This window comes from Thamnophis elegans, chromosome 14 (genome assembly GCF_009769535.1).
Source record: "Thamnophis elegans isolate rThaEle1 chromosome 14, rThaEle1.pri, whole genome shotgun sequence".
Lineage (NCBI taxonomy): Eukaryota > Metazoa > Chordata > Lepidosauria > Squamata > Colubridae > Thamnophis > Thamnophis elegans.
The window spans coordinates 3,672,233-3,690,324 of NC_045554.1; the positions used below are offsets into that span (position 1 = coordinate 3,672,233).

Genomic DNA, 18,092 nt, shown 5'->3' on the forward strand with positions numbered 1-18,092 from the left:
CGGTAGTGGAAACCACTCCCTGCTACCCCGCCCCAGCTCTATGACCTCCCATTTAGGCATGTTTCCAAGCCAAAGTGCATGCACAGAAGGCTGAGAGCATGCACGGACGCTCACATTTGCCGCCCGGTAGGGAAGGTACCCTGTCTCCTACAACTCAGGTTGTTGACGTCGAGAGGACTCTTGTTGATGCACGGTTGATGCATCCTGTTGCATCAACTCGCCAACTTGCCGAGTGCTAAAACACGCCGCCTCTTACAGCGAATGTTTTCAGAAGGGCAGAGGGGCGGAAGGGAGAAACGCCAAAACACAAGCTGTTCTTTGCGGAAAACCGAGGGAGGTTGAGGCAGCCAGCAGATATTTACCGAAACAGGTGCTGATGGAATTGAGTCAAATTAGATTCTCAATTTGATTCAAATTAATTCAAAGACAAGTCACCGTGGCATCGCTAATCAATGCCTGCTTTATTACATGCCACACATTTTAATCAGAATCAATAGTGTCCATGATAAACAATTAAATAATTATTCCTCGCCGTGTTGATTTTCTCTGACCGAAATTGATGGGTGAGGAGCCCGAGTGCCAGGTTCTCGGCTGATCCATTACTGATGGTCACCCTTCTCCTTGGCATTAAGCGATGTCTGGCGCCAGAGATTCCTTTGAATAAATCAGCAAGTGTGCTGTCAGGCATCATAAGGATGCAAGAAAAACTTAACATGTCTGCTTATCTCTCTGCTCCCTCCTTCCGAGATACAAAGGTACACGCCCAATGCTTTGTTTTGAGCAATTTAGCAAAAGAGAAGAACAGAATTATAATCGGGACCAACAAACATAGAACCAAAAAATGTTATTTTCTTCTTCTTCTTCTCTAACATTTATGAACTATGGGGGTCCTTGGTGTTCTCTGAACTTGGCTGTTTTCTTGCAGATGTTTCATGACCCAACTAGGGAACATCATCAGCGCTAGAAGGGAGAGGGGTTTGTGGAGAGGAGGAGGAGGAAAATGAGATATAATAATAGGAGGGTTGTGGCGTCCTTGGTGTTCTCTGAACTTCGTTGTTTTCTTGCAGATGTTTCATGACCCAACTAGGGAACATCATCAGTGCTAGAAGGGAGAGGGGTTTGTGGAGAGGAGGAGGAGGAAAAGGAGATATAATAATAGGAGAGTTGTGGCGTCCTTGGTGTTCTCTGAACTTGGCTGTTTTCTTGCAGATGTTTCATGACCCAACTAGGGAACATCATCAGTGCTAGAAGGGAGAGGGGTTTGTGGAGAGGAGGAGGAAAAGGAGATATAATAATAGGAGGGTTGTGGGGTCCTTGGGGTTCTCTGAACTTGGCTGTTTTCTTGCAGATGTTTCATGACCCAACTAGAGAACATCATCAGTGCTAAGAGGGAGAGGGGTTTGTGGAGAGGAGGAGGAGGAAAAGGAGATATAATAATAGGAGGGTTGTGGGGTCCTTGGGGTTCTCTGAACTTGGCTGTTTTCTTGCAGATGTTTCATGACCCAACTAGGGAACATCATCAGTGCTAGAAGGGAGAGGGGTTTGTTCTCTCTTTTATTTTGCTTAGGCAGAATAAAAGCAGGAGACTGCACTCAAGTGAAAAGCACTTGAAGTTTCTGCAAACAGAGGTCTCCACTCTTCCTTTCCAAACCTCAGCCTGCTATTGATTTCACTTTGAATCGAAATGACAGACATGGAATAGAATAGAATAACAGAGTTGGAAGGGACCTTGGAGGTCTTCTAGTCCGACCCCCTGCTTAGGCAGGAAACCCTACACCACTTCAGACAAATGGTTATCCAACATCTTCTTTAAAACATCCAGCGTTGGAGCATTCACAACTTCTGGGGGCAAGTTGTCCCACTGATTCATTGTTCTAAGGAAATTTCTCCTTAGTTCTAAGTTGCTTCTCTCCTTGATTAGTTTCCATCCGTTGCTTCTTGTCCTGCCCTCAGGTGCTTTGGAGAAGAGCTTGACTTCCTCTTCTTTGTGGCAGCCCCTGAGATATTGGAAGACTGCTATCATGTCTCCCCTAGTTCTTCTTTTCATCAAACTAGACCTACCCAGTTCCTGCAACCGTTCCTCGTATGTTTTAGCCTCCAGTCTCCTAATCCTCTTTTTTGCTCTTCTCTGCACTCTTTCTAGAGTCTCCACATCTTTTCTACATCATGGCGACCAAAACTGGATGCCATATTCCAAGTGTGGCCTTACCAAGGCCTTATAAAGTGGTATCAACACTTCACGTGATCTTGATTCTCTCCCTCTGTTGATGCAGCCTAGAACTGTGTTGGCTTTTTGGCAGCTGCTACACACAGCTGACTCATATTTAAATGGTTGTCCACTAGGACTCCAAGATCCATCTCACTGTTACTACTATTGAGCAAGGTACCACCTATACTGTCCCTGTGCATATTTTCTAACCTTGATGGCACTTAAGTCATCACCACAGGGAGCTGCTTTTCCACAGCTGAAGGGCACAGGTCTCAAACTGGCCATCTCAGCATTGAGGTAGCCATGTGCAAGAACAGTCGGAATAACCAGAGTTGCTTCTCAATGCTCAAAATGCTTTCCTGAAAGACAACTGGACTTTCTTGAGTTGGTTTTTTCTTTCTTGAAAACATTTGACTTCTCATCTGAACTGAAGAAGCTTCATGGATGAGAAGCAAAACAAAAAACCACCAAGAACATCTAGTTGTCTTCTGGAAAGCACCTTTGGGGCCACCATTGTTAGGAATATAATTTAAGGGATGGGTTGGCAATATATAAATCATGTAACAATGTTGTACCTGTTTCTTTAAATCATACTGTAAAATGTGATTGGTTGCTGTTTCCTCAATCAGCCATAAGAGGGAGCCAGAATGACTGTTAGCTCTCTGATTTGTTGGATGCTGGGCTGATCTGATCTGAGTGTTTTGGAAGCTGGCTGTTAGAAAGTGCTGTGAGCTATTGTAAGTTTTGCAACTGCTAGCAAACTTTAAATCATTAAGCTTACCTAACACTGTACTAGACCTTGGATGTTTGGAAAGTTCCATAGACAACGGCGTCTGGAGTTCTTCCATTCTTCCATTCATGACTCCAACTTTCTGTTAGTCTCAATTTCTTAGAAGGGTCATAACTGTTCGGTGTTTTTTTTTTCAGAACGGCCAGCCCCTCCCAAGGAATTAAAGGTCCCTCAGTCCGAAGTCACATCCCGGAGTCTCCACCTGCACTGGGTCCCTGGAAGCGACGGTTCTTCTCCCATCCGTTACTTTACCATTCAGTTGAAAGAGCTCCCGAACGGAGACTGGAAAACCTACTCTTCATCTGTCAATCACAAAGCGACCTCCTGTTTGATTGACAGGTAAGTCTCATATAAACGCTTCCATCAGGAGGTGACGGGAAATGCAAAACATATCTTCCCATCGCAAAGCAGCGTAAAAGAAATCCGTTTGACAGGTAGCGTGACTTTCTGCGTAGCAAAATTCAAGATCAGAACATTGTGATCAAACTGACAAATCTCCCAGCTGGACTGAAGAGTCCTGAGACCCAAAATCTCCCTCTCAACCCATCGCCACCCATAAATAGCAAAGTTCCACAATTTTGGGGTCTTTTTTCATTGTTACGAAGGCGATTTAATAATTCCCTGCCTGATACGCTTTCAATAAATTAATAAAAGATGAAAAGGATCGGGCAACCACAATAACAACAACAGAAGGAATCAGGTGATTAAAACTGCTTCCCCAACGGAGAGGAACAATCTCGGAAGTAATTAATATCAGGGTGTGGTGCTATTTATCAGAAGTGTTGCTCCTGCATTGAACAGGAAGTAATAAAAAGGCCTTTGACTAGAAACAGAACCCCACTAATTAACCTTGCTGGAAGTAGTTCTTGAATGAGCTTGTGGGGACCACTATTTAATCCAAAAAAAGCTGGTTACACAACATCAAGGTGTAAAAGCCTCATGCTGGAATTCCTGCCACCCCCCAATAATGAAAGAATGGCTGCAACGGAGAAATAGGGCAGTAATTTGCATCTTGTGTTCTTCGTAGAAATATAATGTGTTCTTCACCGCATACAGATAATCCACAGTTTGTTCCGTGACTGTTTAAAGTTACAACACCACTGAAAAAAAGTGTTTTTCACACCTACGGCCGTTACAACATCCCCGTGGTCACATGATCAAAATTCAGAATTTGGCAACTGACTCGTATTAATGACGGTTGCAGGATCCCGGGGTCACGCGATCCCCCGTTTGTGACCTTCTGACTAGCAAAGTCAATGGGGAAGCTGTTGTGGCCTGCCAGCAGTCAGCAGAGCTGGCATCAGAGGAGTGAGGAGGTTGGGGAGGGGCATGGGCCAGTCCTGGAGGCTGGGGAAGGCTCGGACGAGGGCTCTGTGTCGGAGGCAGAGAAGGGACCGAGGCCGTCTGGCAGTTTTCAGCTGCCTTCGGAGCTAGATGACAGTCAGGCAGAGGAATAGCTGGAGCCTGTTCCCAGTGTGCGCATGGGCAGAGCTGCCAGAAGAAAAGAACAGTTCAGAAATCATGGTAGACTTGGGAGTAAAGCCACTGGTGGGCGGTGAATGGCCCCTCCCATAGGGAATAAAAGAGGAGCGAAAGGGGAGGGGGCTTTTGCAGGAAACAATTCATTCGTTCGTTAGATTCATTTCAGGAGTGTGAAGATCTGTCCGTGAATCTCAGAGACTCTGTGCCCAAGTCTTTCCTTGCACAGCTCCTCATTTGGAAAATATTTACATTGCAGCTTTCCAAGCTAGATAAGGTCTGTGGTCGTAAATACAAACAGAAAGACTGTTTGCCAGGCCTTTGCTGAATGTGAATGAGAGGAATTCATATTTGTCTAATAAAAGGGGTTTTGTTGGGACCAGGAAACTGCTTCGTGCTTTTGGGGGAAGCACGAAGGTCAGAACAGAAGCCCGACTCACTCAACAACCGTGTTACTACCTTAACAACTGCAAGTGATTCACTTAACAACTGTGGCAAGCAAGGTCGCAAAATGGGGCAGGAGTCCCTTAACCATCTTGCTTAGCAACGGATATTTGGGACTGTATCGTGATTGTAAGTCAAGGAATCCCCCTGTAGCCATCCTTCCCTTCACCAGGTTTGCAAGAAGTGATGTTGGGCCAAGAACTAAATCACGTTCTCCGTTCTGCTGTCTGGCAAATCACAGAAAGAACGCCACATTTCAACCGCAGCCGCGTTAATTCCCATTTGCTAATTAGCAAGACTCTCGTTCTTTCTCTCACCCGCTGTCCAGCTATGCAGGAACAATGCCAACCACCGCAAATTCTTCACACACACACACAGACATTTTTGGGGGGAGCAAGTTCCCGACATTTGTTCCCAGGGACGTTCTGAGTTCTGCCTCTTGTGTTTAAAACTGATTTTCAGATTAAATGAGGGCGGTTTGATCCAACTTCCCCTAGCGAGGGAGGAAGAGAGATCATATTGCCTGTTTAAATAGCATTAACCAGCCTCGGCTAGATTGGGCCGGCATTAAAATTCTCGCCGCAATCGCCACTGTGCTTGCAAAAGAGACTTCCCGGTTAATCTACTTCTCCAGGTGCCGAAGGAAGTTTTAAAACTGCCAGTGAGTTGGTGTTGCAAAAGATTGAGCAATGGGAGGAAGCTTTGGGGCATTACATTAGAAGTATTCCTTGCTTCTTTTTAAAAAAAAAAAGAAAAAAGAGATTGCAGTAGTAGACGTTGCTACTCTTACTACCAAAATGGGCTGTAGGGATGGACCCAAAACTGTCTCCTTTCAGGAGCCAATCTGGGTCGGGCCCCTTCCCCAATTTTTGGGGTTCCACCACAAAACCGCGTTCGACTAAAGCGCGCTCGACGAAACCGCGTAGCTGACATCATCACAGGGCGACAACAGCGTGGAGACAGAAGCACGCTGTAAACGCTAAACCTAAAATTAACCTCTAAACCTAAACCTAACCCCCCTAAACCTAATCCTAATCCTAACCCTAAACCTAACCCTAAACCTAACCCTAACCCTTAACCTAACCCTAAACCTAACTCTTACCTTAACTTGAATCGGCTTGCTTTCAAAGCGCTATTTAAAGCGCCCTTCTTTCTCGGCGCTCACTGTTGTCGCCCTGTTGATGACGTCAGCGACGCGGTTTAATCGGGCGCGGTTTAGTCGAGCGCGGTTTTGTCGTGCCACGATTTTTGGGACCTCAGAGACCACTAAATTCATAATTTCAAATCCCGCGGATCACTAATAGGATCTGCCTAATGACCGGCTGGGTGGGTGTGGCTAGGTGGTCATCTGACTGGATCAAGTAGCCAAGTTGATGTCTTTCACAGCCTCTACTCGCCCCTCCCCTCCCAGCCCCTCCTCACCTGCCCAACCGGGCTCCTTAGGGCCCCAACAGGAAGCAGTTGCTGGAGCTAAGCAGCCACCAGGAGAAAGAGTTGGCAAAACAGCTCAGTTCAAATTGGATCTGACCGAGAAGGAGGCTCAGCAGAAGCACCTCACTGAGGACTAGAAACATAGGCTATCCAAGCAGAGGGAAGACCCGCGGGAGTGCAAGGCCAGGTTCCGGTGCCTGGAGGCTCAGCGGGCTGAGATGGTCAGCCAGTTCCAGGCCATGATGCAGTCCCACTGGAACGAGGCCCTCCGGCTCTTCGCCACATCTGTCTTCTTCAAGCAGCTGTACTTTTACAATGGGGGCATACTTTTTCCCCCACAGCTACCTGCACATCTCTGGTTACAGTTAGTATTGATCTTTATATACCCAAGAACTGCCTCTCCAGCCTCGGAGCTTTCTGATTGCGTGGGATTTCAACTCCCAAAAGTAATTGTGTCTGATTGGGAATATTTTTATTTTTAGAGATTCTGCAGAAAGATTCCATTAGCTCTCAATGATGCCGATCTGAATGTCTTTAAGATCTTGTCTAAAGAGACTTCAGTTTCATTATTGAAAGCCCTGAGCACTGTCTACTCAATCAAGGAGGTTTGTTTGACATTAAAAAAAATTTTCATCTTGAAGCGCTCAGAGCTTTTTCCTACATGTAAACAGCTTTTCCAACCCCTCTGGGCCGTTCTCCCATATCCTCCATGCAAGTGCAGTAGAATTCAAATGTAGTGGTTGATTAATCGATTAGTCTGACACTCGTATCGAAGAAAATAAAGGCGAAATGTAGACTCTAATTCCAGGGTAGAATAGATAAAAGAAATTACAGCAATAAAATACAGGAGCGCAAGTACAAAGAGTCAGCATTTAGGCCACTCTGGTCTCCTTTCCCATCTATCTGGAATTGGGGGGGTTGAAGAGCATGACTCTTCCAGCTGTTCAGAGGGAGTGAGATTGCCCAAGAATCCTTCGGGGTTGGGGGGAAAAAATGCACTGGTTTGAAATTTGCCTACCTTACCACACTGCCTACCTGTTGCATCAGCTCCAACAGGTTTGGAGGTGAGTAGTTAGACAAGGAACGCAGTGGCTAAGATGCTGAAAGGTCGGCAGTTCGAATCCCTAGTGCCGAGTAACGGAGCGAGCTCCCATTACTTCTCCCAGGTTCTGCCAACCTAGTAGTTCGAAAGCACGTAAAAAAAACCGCAAGTAGCAAAATAGGAACCACCTTTGGTGGGAAGGGAACAGCATTCCGTGCACCTTTGGCGTTGAGTCATGCCGGCCACATGACCATGGAGATGTCTTTGGACAGCGCTGGCACTTTTGCTTCGAAATGGAGATGAGCACCACCCTCTAGAGTCAGGAACGACTAGCGCATATGTGCAAGGGGAATCTTTACCTTTACCTTAATTGGGCAAGTACTATCAAAGGCTGGCAACTCAGAACATCCAAAAGGGATAGCTTATTCTTAGGAGCTGATTTTCCTCCCTCAAGTTCTCTCCTTAACCCAGCCTGGACCACTTCATAAGCCCTTTGGGCCTATGCCTGTTTTGAGAAGTGTTGAGTTAAGGGTGTCCTCCTCGTAACTCAGTCTGTCTCTGCATGTGTTCTGGCCTAGGCTTCCCCAAATCACGAAGCAGACCACCTTGTCCCAACTAAAACCCATTTTATTAAGCTAATGTGAATTCCTCTCATTCACATCCAGCAAAGTCCCAGCAAACTGTCTTTTAAGGGTGAATTTACAACCAGAGACCTTATCAGGGTTGGGGAGCTGCCAGGCCGATATCTTCCAAATGCAACTGCGGTATAAGAAAATACTTGGCAAGGAGTCTCTGAGAGTCACAAAAAAATCTTCACACTAATTAAGCGAACTAATGGTCTCCTGCAAATTCCACTCCCCTTTCGCTCCTCTTTTATTCCCTCTGGGAGGGGCCATTCACCATCCACTTGTGCCTTTACTCCCAAGTCGGCCCTTGTTCCTTAACTGTTCCCTTCTCTTGGCAGCTCTGCGCATGCGCACACTGGGAACAGGCTCCAGCTGTTCTTCTGCCCCACTGATGTCTGACTCCGAAGGCAGCTGATAACTGTCAGGTGGCCCTGGCCCCCTCTCTGCCTCTGATGCAGAGTCCTCATCCGAGCCTTCCCCAGACTCCAGGACTGACCCATCTTCCTCCCCAACCTCACAGACGTTGGCCACAACAGTATGGCCAACCTCTATGGTAACTCCAAAGATTTGGGCATGTTGCTTCCTCTTGGCCTCAATTTTCTTCCTCTTGGCCTCAATTTTTCTTTCCATGTCTTACATTTTCCATGGGATATGGTAGCGTTTTTATGAGGAAGTAGAGGAAGTGTGGTGGAAATGTCTCCCAAACGCTCCTTCTTGGTCTTTTTCATGTCTATATTCCATCTTCAAATAGGAGTGAACCAGCAGATAGTTTCTCCAGACTTTCTTGAGCAGCTCTATCAAAGAGACTTAGCAACTTTACGTGTTATTGCTAATAATCCCCTCAGATCATCTGGTGTGTTTGTAGTGTCCCTCTTGTTTCAGTATCTGTCAAAGTACCCAAACGGTTAAATTTATCTCTAAGGGTTCTTCAGAAAACCGACTTGCCACGAGAGCTGAAGATGGCTCAGGCTGCCTCTTCTCAAGGACAGCAGCTGATAGAACGGCCTTGCCCTCACATGGCTGCTACTAATTGTCAAAGCAAAAAAAACAAACCACTCTTGTTACCAAGGTTAATGTGTGCTAACTCCTTCTGTGTGAAGCACGTGTGGTGAGAAGATTTCACACTTGGTCAATAAATGCTTCGTTTTGAACAACACGCCGACTGGTAGTAAGATGTTAGGAGGGTTTGTGTAGAGGTTCTCCTGGATTGCGAAGCTCTGGAGTAGAGGAAGATCCCAACCACCATTTCCACAAGAGGTTTCCAAACATACAGTTGTGAAGCCCATTCTTGGGGTTTCCCACTGTTGCAACTGCCTAATATCAAGCCAATTGGATATATATATATAAAAGTAAGGGTATGGCTAGCTGATGAGAGCTAAATAGCTTGAAATAGATCTATAGTAGTCTCCCTTTATTTATTTATCAGCACAAATAAAACAAAAACAAAAAAAACACACACACAAATATAACAAAGGCAACAGTAAAAATATTGGGTTTCTGTCGTGATGGACTCTTGTGACGAGCCGATTGACAGATGATGGAAGCAGTTAGCTTCCTCCCATAATTGGGGCTTACCAGGGTTGTAAAAATCATATATATATATATAAGTCACAACCCCTGGTATGCCCAAATCTATGTTCTATCTATCTATCAGCTATCCACATAGCCAACAGCTATGTGGCTAGCTGATGAGAGCTAAATAGCTCTATACTAGTCTCCCTTATTCCATTATTCTATTTTTATTCCATTATACTATTCTATTCTTATTCCATTATTCTATTCTATTCTTATTCCATTATTCTATTCTATTCTATTTTCCATTCTATTCTATTCTCTATTCTTATTCCATTATTCTATTCTTATTCCATTATTCTATTCTATTCTTATTCCATTATTCTATTCTATTCGGGTCCGCGCATTGGCTGACTTTCACCGATTATAATTAGCTCAGCCTATCGTGAGCCCCTCTGAACTGGTGCCGACCTTGTTAATCACACAGAAGGAAGACTCCTGCTGGTTGTGCTAGAAGCTCAGATCAATTCCCCCCAGCTGGGAGGGAGCCCGCCTTTGAATACCTGACTGTCAGTGAGCATGCAGGGATCCTGCACGGAAACCCCTGTCTCTGTCAGAGTTAAATAAGCCAGGTACCTGCTTCTTGGAGAGGCAGCCAGGATGGGAGAGCGTTGCCTAGTAGATTAACCAAGGTGCATCTCCTTCCATTTATCCCTCTGTCATTCAGCCCTGCTTTTGCGTAAATCCACTGATATCAGCCCCACCAGGTGACCACCTTTGATCACTGCAAAAGTTTGATCACTCAGATGCACCAAGAAAAGGAGAGGGGAAGCGTAGAATCCTCTATGTCTGAGTAGCCTTAGTTTGAATTTGTGGTCACTGCTTTCATCCCCTAACCGTGTAATAGAATAGAATAGAACAACAGAGTTGGAAGGGACCTTGGAGGTCTTCTAGTCCAACCCCCTGCCCAGGCAGGAAACCCTACACCACTTCAGACAAATAGATATCTAACTTCTTCTTAAAAACCTCCAGTGTTGGAGCATTCACAACTTCTGGAGGCAAGTTCTTCCACTGATTGATTGTTCTCCCTGTCAGGAAATTTCTCCTTAGTTCTAAGTTGCTTCTCTCCTTGATTAGTTTCCACCCATTGCTTCTTGTCCTACCCTCAGGTGCTTTGGAGAATAGCTTGACTTCCTCTTCTTTGTGGCAACCCCTGAGAAATCAGAACACTGATATCATGTCTCCCCTAGTCCTTATTTTCATTCAACTAGACCTACCCAGTTCCTGCAACCGTTCATAGGATGTATTAGCCTCCAGTCCCCTCATCATCCTGGTTGCTCTTCTCTGCACTCTTTCTAGAGTCTCCACATCTTTTCTACATCGTGGCGACCAAAACTGGATGCAGTATTCCAAGTGTGGCCTCACCAGGGCATTATAAAGTGGTATTAACCCTTCACATGTGATCTTGATTCTCTCCCTCTGTTTATGCAGCCTAGAACTGTGTTGGCTTTTTTGACAGCTGCTGCACATGGCTGGCTCCTATTTAAGTGGTTGTCCATTTCTGGTCTGCATTCAAATATTAATGAGTGGCCTTACAGTAATATATTTGGTAGGCTTTATTTTTTTAACATGAAAAATAACGAAGTCTTGTGAAACCTGTCCTTATCTCAAACAAGCTCTTAGGTACTTTGGCTTTTGAAGCCAAAAAAAAAAGATTACAATATTAACGGGGCCGTAATAAATTATCGCTCTTTAATTAGCTGCTCACAATGCCCTCTCGTGAACTAAATCTTTCGCCCACTAAATAGGTTTGGAGAGAGCGTAGCTAAGTGAGCTTAAATCCAAAAGAGGCCATACCCCCCTCCCCCCACAAAAAAAAGAATAGTACAGTGATGGCGATCCTTTTCGGCACCAAGGGCGAAGGGACTGTGTGTGCATGCGTGCTCCTTGTGTGCATGTATGCACGCTCGTCGGGGACATACTCCAGAAGACAAGCATGCGGCCGCCAGGAAATGAACTTCTGGTTTCCAGCATGAACCAGCCAGCTTGCCTTCTGGTTTCTGGTGTGCATGGGTGCACGGCGATCAGCTGGCCCACACACATGCACATAACGGAAACCGTAAGGCTAGCTCTTCTGGTTCCTGGCACTGCTGCACACGGAAAAAACAGCTGATAGTCATTTGTGCATCCATGCTAGAAACACGGAAGAGGAATGGGCTAACACCCCCCCCCCCTGCGTGCCAGCCGACGTGGCTCCGCATGCCACTTTGGGCACACATGCCATAGGTTTGCTACAGTGGTGGGTTTCAAAAAAATTTAGAACCTCTTCTGTAGGTGTGGCCTGCTGTCTGGTAGTGGCTTTGTGACCAGGTGGGAGTGGCTAGCCGGCCATGTGACTGGGTGGGCATGGTCAACTTGTAAAATGTGGTGAAACTCACTTAACAATGCTCTTGCTTAGCAACCAAAATGTTGGCTCAGAAACTCTGGCATTTGAAGCACGCAAGCCTTAAAGCTGTTAAGTTACAAGACCTTTGAACCTCTAACTCTTTAGGAAAAAAGCCCCAGGGGTGTTCAAACTTGACAACTTTAAGACTTGTGGACTTCCCAGAATTCCTCCTGCAGTCATGTTGGCTCAGGAACTCTGGCATTGAAGCATGCATGTCTTAAAGCTGTCAAGTTACAAGACCCTCGCACCCCTAACCCTTTAGGAAAAAAAAAACCCAGGGGTGTTCAAACTTGACAGCTTTAAGACTTGTGGACTTCAACTCCCAGAATTCCTCCTGCAGTCATGTTGGCTCAGGAACTCTGGCATTGAAGCACGCAAGTCTTAAAGCTGTCAAGTTACAAGACCCTTGCACCCCTAACCCTTTAGGGAAAAAACCCCCAGGGGTGTTCAAACTTGACAGCTTTAAGACTTGTGGACTTCAACTCCCAGAATTCCTCCTGCAGTCATGTTGGCTCAGGAACTCTGGCATTGAAGCACGCAAGTCTTAAAGCTGTCAAGTTACAAGACCCTTGCACCCCTAACCCTTTAGGGAAAAAACCCCCAGGGGTGTTCAAACTTGACAGCTTTAAGACTTGTGGACTTCAACTCCCAGAATTCCTCCTGCAGTCATGTTGGCTCAGGAACTCTGGCATTGAAGCACGCAAGTCTTAAAGCTGTTAAGTTACAAGACCCTTGCACCCCTAACCCTTTAGGGAAAAAAACCCCAGGGGTGTTCAAACTTGACAGCTTTAAGATTTGTGGACTTCAACTCCCAGAATTCCTCCTCTCGCTCTTAATCTTGATGATGTGTGGACGGGCGGGGGGAGGGAGCTGGAACCGGTCTAAACGGCACTGTAGATTTGTGGAACCTCTTCTATAGGAACCCACCCCTGGTTTGCCATCACATAACTAGTGTCTTTCCAGTCTTCGGGTCTACAATTTCCATGAATTCCAACTGAGATGGCATCATTAGCACTTCTGGGAGTTGTAATCCAGGACCTTTGGATGATGCCATGCTGCCTTCCCTGTAGATTATGAGATGCATAACAACATGAAGCAAATGTTGACCTTTTTTTAAAAAAAACTTTTCCACCTGTGTAGGTTGAACCCCTTTACCTCTTACAAGCTGCGCCTGAAAGCCACCAACGATGTCGGAGACAGCAATTTTGGTGCCGAGACGGAGGCAGTCACTACCCTGCAAGATGGTAAGGACCACAACAGCCAGCCAACCTCTTCTCCTTTGGGGTGCCTCTCACGCCATCATTCGAGACGGTGCTTTTTCAGAAGGCAGCTGGGAGTCCTTGGTTCTGCCTGAAGACGTTTCGCTTCTCATCCAAGAAGCTTCTTTGGTTCTGTTGTGGCCCAGCAGGAGCCGTTGGAGCTGCCACCAGACTCCGACAGAGAGGGGCCCTATGAGTTGGCTCTGGAGGATGTGGAGGACCCTGGACAGGGTTCCGACTCCGAGCAGGGCGCAGAGAGGTTGGTTGGCCACCAGGAGGCGCCTGAGCCTTGGACCAGTGGGGAAGAGACAAGGGAGTGTGAGCCTGAGGTCAGCAATGAGTCAGCAAAGAGCCGAGGTGGCGCAGTGGTTAAATGCAGCACTGCAGGCTACTTCAGCTGACTGCAGTTCTGCAGTTCGGCTGTTCAAATCTCACCGGCTCAGGGTTGACTCAGCCTTCCATCCTTCCGAGGTGGGTAAAATGAGGACCCGGATTGTTGTTGGGGGCAATATGCTGACTCTGTAAACCGCTTAGAGAGGGCTGAAAGCCCTATGAAGCGGTATATAAGTCTAACTGCTATTGCTATTGCTATTGTTCCTGGATGCCCAGCACTGAAGAGCTGCTAGGCGTCAGGAACAGTTGCACAAGTACAGGAGGTAATTGCACTCAGCTGGTGGTCATTAGGCTCCTCTCCAGACTATAAAAGGACTACTTGTGCACATGCCCCTCTTGCAGAAGTCAACGCAGGAACTAATGTCGGAGAACATTATTGTGAGCTTGGCAGGCTGGATTGCTGCCAAGCCTTATCTGTGCTGGATTGCTCCCCAAGTTTGTCTGTGCCGGTTTGCTGCCAAGGACCTGTTTGTCTGTTAATTAAATGCCGTAACTTATCTTTGGCTCGGAGTGTGTGTTGGTGGGGGGGGTCAGAACAGGTTCTGATGGAATGGTGGAGAATGGAAGGATTTATATTCCTTGCAGCCATCTGGTCGGACACGACTTCGGAACTAACAACAAACAACCTCAACCTTGGGAACTTTAAGATGGGTGGACTTCAACTCCCAGGATTCCCCAGCCAGCTGTGGAGTTGAAGACCACCCATCTTAAGGTTGCCAATGTAAAAAAAAATGACACACATTTCCCTGAATAAGCCAAAGCTTCTGGATCTCCCATGGTAGGAGTGCTCCTCTACCCCTCTGTCATTCATCTATAGAGTTGTGTGGCCAAGTATTGCATTTGTCGTCTTCATATCTGGTGTTTTTTTTTTCCCCTTTCTAGTTCCAGATGAACCACCAAATTCCGTGTCTGTGACCCCGTACACAACATCCTCGGTCCTCGTACAGTGGCAGGTGAGTACCAAGGTCTCCCTTGAAGCCTGGAACTCCAGTGTTCAGGAGGTGACTTCTAGGATCGATCATAGAAAACTTCCACGTGTGAAATAAATCATTAGTATGAATCCTGGAACATTTTGATCCCCCTTCACAGATCCCCTATCAATTGTGGAGCTGATTGGAAAACCCGCCCTTTGCCATAGAGTCTCCTCCTGGCATGTTCCCCCATGTTTCCCCCCCCCCCCCCAAAAAAAACCCAGAAGGTCCTCTCAGTATTGTGGTGCTAACCGGCAACAGGGAGCCGCAGCAGAGAGATGAAAGAGCCACATGCGGCTCCAGAGCTGCAGATGGCTAGCCCTGTCTTAGCTTCATGACAGCCCCTTCATGACAGCCCCTCGTCATGTAGAATTTGTGTCAGACTTCCTGATTGCACAGGAAGCCCTGTTTGTGGCAGAATCACACTCCGTTACAACATGTTAAAACCAAACGTGAGACATTTTGACAGTTTTTAACCACGGAATCACCCGTGAGTACCAATCAGCCGTTGGCCTCTCATTCAGGCATACAAAGGAATTCCGCTAACGCACAGGAAGGACAAGTAGCAGGGTGCCCACCTCATTAGCGGTTGATCCCGTTGATAGATTTGGGGCGGATAACGAATGTGAAATAGACGGCAGTTGAGATAATTAGGAAGCTTTCATTTCACGGAAAACCTAAATGGGAGACGCATCTAGGGAATTGAAGGCCAATTACATGTCATTGCCATGCTTACATTATTGGGGCACTCCGCAGTTTTAGTCTCTATAGTTTTCAAATTTAAAAAAAAAGTAAAATTGAAACTCCTGTTAACTGCGGAGAAAACGCAGGTGGGCATAAGATAATGTTTTATTGCTCCGCTGGAGAAGGCAAGAAGCAGAATTAAATGCCGGCGCATCGAGCATTTCACTCCTTAATTTCATACCCATCAATAGCAACAAGGCAGTTCTTGCCGTCAAAAATCCCGATTTTCCTGTCCCGTTCTGCGTGGAAGTTAACTTGCCAGCTCTGCTCTCACCCGCTTCTTCCTTTAATCTGGAATTTATCCCAATTTCACAGTGTAAACATACACGGTTGTTATCGTCCCTCTGAATGGTAATAGATTTCTGGGGCCTCCGCAGTTCCTCTGGGCCTCCCTCTCAGAGATAGTTAGGAAATCCTAAATAATCCTTTACATCAAAACCTGATTTTTTTTAATTTATTTTTTTTACTCATGAAAGGTGGATAAGAGCAGGATGCGATGACCTTTTGGTTAAGAGTATCTTTTTCCAGGGCTGAAATAAAACCGTCAAAGAAAGAAGGAAATGTCATCCCGTGCCATTTATCCCAGGTTTCTTTGTGCTGGATCGCTTAATAGTTTCTGAATCTGAGATCAGACACAGGCTGCTGCAGAGAGAGAGAGACAGAGAGAGAGAGACAAAGAGAGAGAGAAAGAGAGACAGAGAAAGAAAGAGACAGACAGACAGAGAGAGAGAGACAGACAGAGAGAGAGAGACAGACAGAGAGAGAAAGAGAGAGACAGACAGACAGAGAGACAGAGACAGAGAGATAGAGACAGAGAGACAGAGAAAGAAAGAGAGACAGAGAGAGACAGAGAGAAAGAAAGAGACAGAGAGACAGAGAGAGAGAAAGAGAAAAAGAGACAGAGAGAGAGAGATAGACAAAGAGACAGAGAAAGAAAGAAAGAAAGAGAGAGAGAGACAGAGAGATAGAGACAGAGAGAGACAGAGAGAGAGAGAGACAGAAAGAAAGAAAGAGAGAGACAGATAGACAGACAAAGACAGAGAGAGTCTGTGAGAAAGACAGACAGCAAGAGAGACAGAGGGACAGAGAGAGACACACAGAGAGAGAGGCAGAGAAAGAGAGAGAAAGAGAAAGAAAGAGAGAGAGAGACAGAGAGAGACAGAGAGAGAGAGACAAAGAGAGAGAGAAAGAGAGACAGAGAAAGAAAGAGACAGACAGACAGAGAGAGAGAGACAGACAGAGAGAGAAAGAGAGAGACAGACAGACAGAGACAGAGAGACAGAGAAAGAAAGAGAGAGAGACAGAGAGAGACAGAGAGAAAGAAAGAGACAGAGAGACAGAGAGAGAGAAAGAGAAAAAGAGACAGAGAAAGAAAGAAAGAGAGAGACAGAGAGATAGAGACAGAGAGAGACAGAGAGAGAGAGAGAAAGAGAGAGAGGCAGAAAGAGAAAGAGAGAGACACAGAGAGAGAGACAGAGACAGAGAGAGAAAGAAAGAAAGAAAGAGAGAGAGAGAGAGAGACAGATAGACAGACAAAGACAGAGAGAGTCTGTGAGAAAGACAGACAGCAAGAGAGACAGAGGGACAGAGAGAGACACACAGAGAGAGAGGCAGAGAAAGAGAGAGAAAGAGAAAGAAAGAGAGAGAGAGACAGAGAGACAGAGAAAGAAAGAGAGAGACAGAGAGAGAGAAAGAGAGAGACAGAGACAGAGAGAGAGACAGAGAGATAGAGAAAGAAAGAAAGAAAGAAAGACAGACAGATAGACAGAGAGAGTCAGTGAGAAAGACAGACAGCAAGAGAGACAGAGGGACAGAGAGAGACACAGAGAGAGAGAGAGAGAGAGAGAGAAAGAGAGGCAGAGGGACAGAGAGGCACAGAGAGAGAGAGACAGAGAGACAGAGAAAGAAAGAGAGAGAGACAGAGAGAGAGAGAGAAAGAGAGAGAGACAGATAGACAAAGAGTCAGTGAGAAAGACAGAGAGACAGCGAGAGAGACAGAGGGACAGAGAGACACCGAGACACCGAGAGAGACAGAGAAAGAGAGACAGACAAACAGATAGACACACACAAACAGAGAGAGAGAGAGAGAGAGAGAGAGAGAGAGAGAGAGAGAGAGAGATGCCCCCTTTCCTTGCTTTTGAGATGTAAAACAGATGATATGACTCAGGAAGTTAGTATGAAGGACAGCAAGAATAACTTTGAGGCAAGCGGATGCTGTGAAGCCTTCAATATCCCAACCTTGATTATGGGAAATGACTTGTTCATTGGCATGGTGGTGCATCCTCCACCCCCTTATAGTCTAATCAAATCAACCTTTTCTCACCCCCCCCCTCCCCTAGTTTTTAATTAAGCGAACATAAGGGTTATTCTCCCACACTATCAGAAACATGGCCGCAAGCAAATAGCTGAGCGGTGTACCAAAGTACGTTCTGGAGGATCACCAAGCTGAAATTAGGGGACGGAGAACCATAAATCAAAGTTAAGGTACGCGGCAGATTAATGGCGTAGCTCCTTTCTCTCCCCCCCCCCCCCCGGGAGTGATGAGATCTGGGCCCCGGGAGATCAACTCTATAAAGTTTGAGATAAAGCAGATTATTTCAGGAGCAGCCCGGTGGCTGGAATGTTGAAGGAAAGCCAACTTTGTCACCTTGATTGACATCTCCAGCTTGCCTAGGTAAATCCTGATGAACAACCTTTGTCAGCCCAGGAAATTGCCTCTCTGGAACCTTCTCAATCTTTCTAGACT

General features: G+C 46.1%; 1 protein-coding gene across 1 annotated transcript in view; it reads left to right on the top strand.

Annotated features, from left to right (window-relative positions):
- Positions 1-18,092, top strand: part of LOC116517817 (protein sidekick-1-like) — a 359,367-nt gene that overhangs the window by 277,860 nt on the left and 63,415 nt on the right. The window contains exons 10-12 of the mRNA XM_032230993.1: positions 3,137-3,338; positions 13,120-13,223; positions 14,514-14,584. Of these exons, the coding sequence (XP_032086884.1) occupies positions 3,137-3,338; positions 13,120-13,223; positions 14,514-14,584 (377 nt within the window). The remainder of the gene's footprint in view (positions 1-3,136; positions 3,339-13,119; positions 13,224-14,513; positions 14,585-18,092) is intronic.